Source organism: Mandrillus leucophaeus, unplaced genomic scaffold, assembly GCF_000951045.1.
Source record: "Mandrillus leucophaeus isolate KB7577 unplaced genomic scaffold, Mleu.le_1.0 Scaffold825, whole genome shotgun sequence".
NCBI classification, from domain to species: domain Eukaryota; kingdom Metazoa; phylum Chordata; class Mammalia; order Primates; family Cercopithecidae; genus Mandrillus; species Mandrillus leucophaeus.
Window position 1 is genome coordinate 380365 of NW_012108975.1, and position 1858 is coordinate 382222.

Genomic DNA, 1858 nt, shown 5'->3' on the forward strand with positions numbered 1-1858 from the left:
TCACAACATGACAGCAATGCATGTTCAAGGAGAGATTTTTATAAGGGGAAAAAGTTTATTATAGATCAAAGGGGATGTTCCAGTAGAGTTGGAGATACACAGAAGTTAGGACTGATGGAATGCGACTCCTGAGGATATGGGCAAAGATGGAATCAAGCACCTAAGTGGAGGGAATAACCACAGGAAAGAGAATATATTTTAACCTGATACTGAAGGAAAGAGTTTGTGATATGAATGAGAAATTTCAGGTGGAGAAGAGAAAGAATGTGGGGAAACTCATGTTTAATGCCTCAGGCTTAGTAAAGTGTTACGTAAGGAGATCAGTTTTGCTGACACAGAGGACCATCTTACCCATTAGAAGGATCTCTGTGGATCTCACCTGCTGTTATGTGGTATCCAGATAGAAAACTTGTTTTGTAAATATATTTTTCTTACTTCTTAGGGATATTTCTTTTCTGTATGATGTTAAATATACCAAAGGACAGACTAGGGAGAAGGCAGTTTGTCCCCCACATTTGGCCCGTTCATTACAGTCACATGATGGTGTCATTGTGCCGCATAAGGTAAGTAAAGTATTTGACAAATAATCTTCTCTCCCTCTGTCTACTTTTAAAAATCATTTCTCCAGAATATAAGACAATGTCATACTATAACAACCTGCATTGCTCACCAATCTTCATAGCATTTTGAAATTACTTCTTAAAACAGGAAAAGGGTATTTAGCAGGAAAAGATCAAAATATCTTATTCTAAGCCATTTTGCAAACCACAGTTAATCTGTTTTAATCTAAAAAACACAGTGTGGGAGATTAGATTTTTTTTTCCCCTAGAAATCCACATATAAAGTTGTAGGATTCTTATCTTTGGTATCTTGCTAAGTTGAATTTTAAATTCCCTGCTGAATTTAAAGGAAAAGAATCAATAAACTTCTGAATATATGGAACACATGTAACTAATACTAGTACCAAGGTTATTCTTTAATTTATGGTTATTTTAGAGATGTGTGCTCTGGTTAGTTTTTGTCATTTGCTGTGACCCACATTACTAATATTGTTATTTCTCCAATCAAAATTTCTCAACTTAAAAAGTAGTATCTCTTTGGGTTAGGAATTAGGATTTGTGCAAGTGAATTTTTTCTCTATTAATGTATTCATTCTTCTTTTTTGTTTTGTTTTTCTTTTCTTTTAAGCCAAAGACACTAACAGATACTTTGATTCCTGAAGAATTTCATATTGTGTCAAGTACAGGAGTTTCAGGTTTGGAGTGTTATGATGAGTGAGTACTATGATATGTAAAGAATACCTGCCCCGGCTCAGTGGCCCATGCCTGTAATCCTAGCACTTTGCAAGGCCGAGGCGGGTGGATCATCTGAGGTCAGGAGTTCAAGACCAGCCTGGTCAACATGGTGAAACCCTGTCTCTACTAAAAATACAAAAATATTAGCTGGGCGTGGTGACGGGTGCCTGTAATCCCAGCTACTGAGAAGGCAGAGGCAGGAGAATCGCTTGAACCTGGGAGGCAGAGGTTGCAGTGAGCCAAGATTGTGCCATTACACTCCAGCCTAGGCAACAAGAGTGAAACTCCATCTCAACAAAAACAAGAAAGAATACCTGACAAGTTGAACTGTTTCCTCCTTCCCATATACAGAAGAACCTGAGAATAGTACACTCATATTCCTGAGCAATATATAAACTGAAATGAGGAAACATTTGAGCCAGCCATCCTAATACAATTAAGAAAGATACAAATTGGCTGGGGCCGGTGGCTTACGCCTGTAATCCCAGCACTTTGGGAGGCCGAGGCAGGCAGATCATGAGGTCAGGAGATCAAGACCATCCTGGCTAACATGGTGAAACTCT

General features: G+C 38.4%; 1 protein-coding gene across 1 annotated transcript in view; it reads left to right on the forward strand.

Annotated features, from left to right (window-relative positions):
- AXDND1 (axonemal dynein light chain domain containing 1) overlaps positions 1 to 1858 on the forward strand; it is a 196197-nt gene that overhangs the window by 13703 nt on the left and 180636 nt on the right. Inside the window, exons 5-6 of the mRNA XM_011968050.1 lie at positions 443 to 563; positions 1189 to 1274. Coding sequence (XP_011823440.1) covers positions 443 to 563; positions 1189 to 1274 — 207 coding nt within the window. The remainder of the gene's footprint in view (positions 1 to 442; positions 564 to 1188; positions 1275 to 1858) is intronic.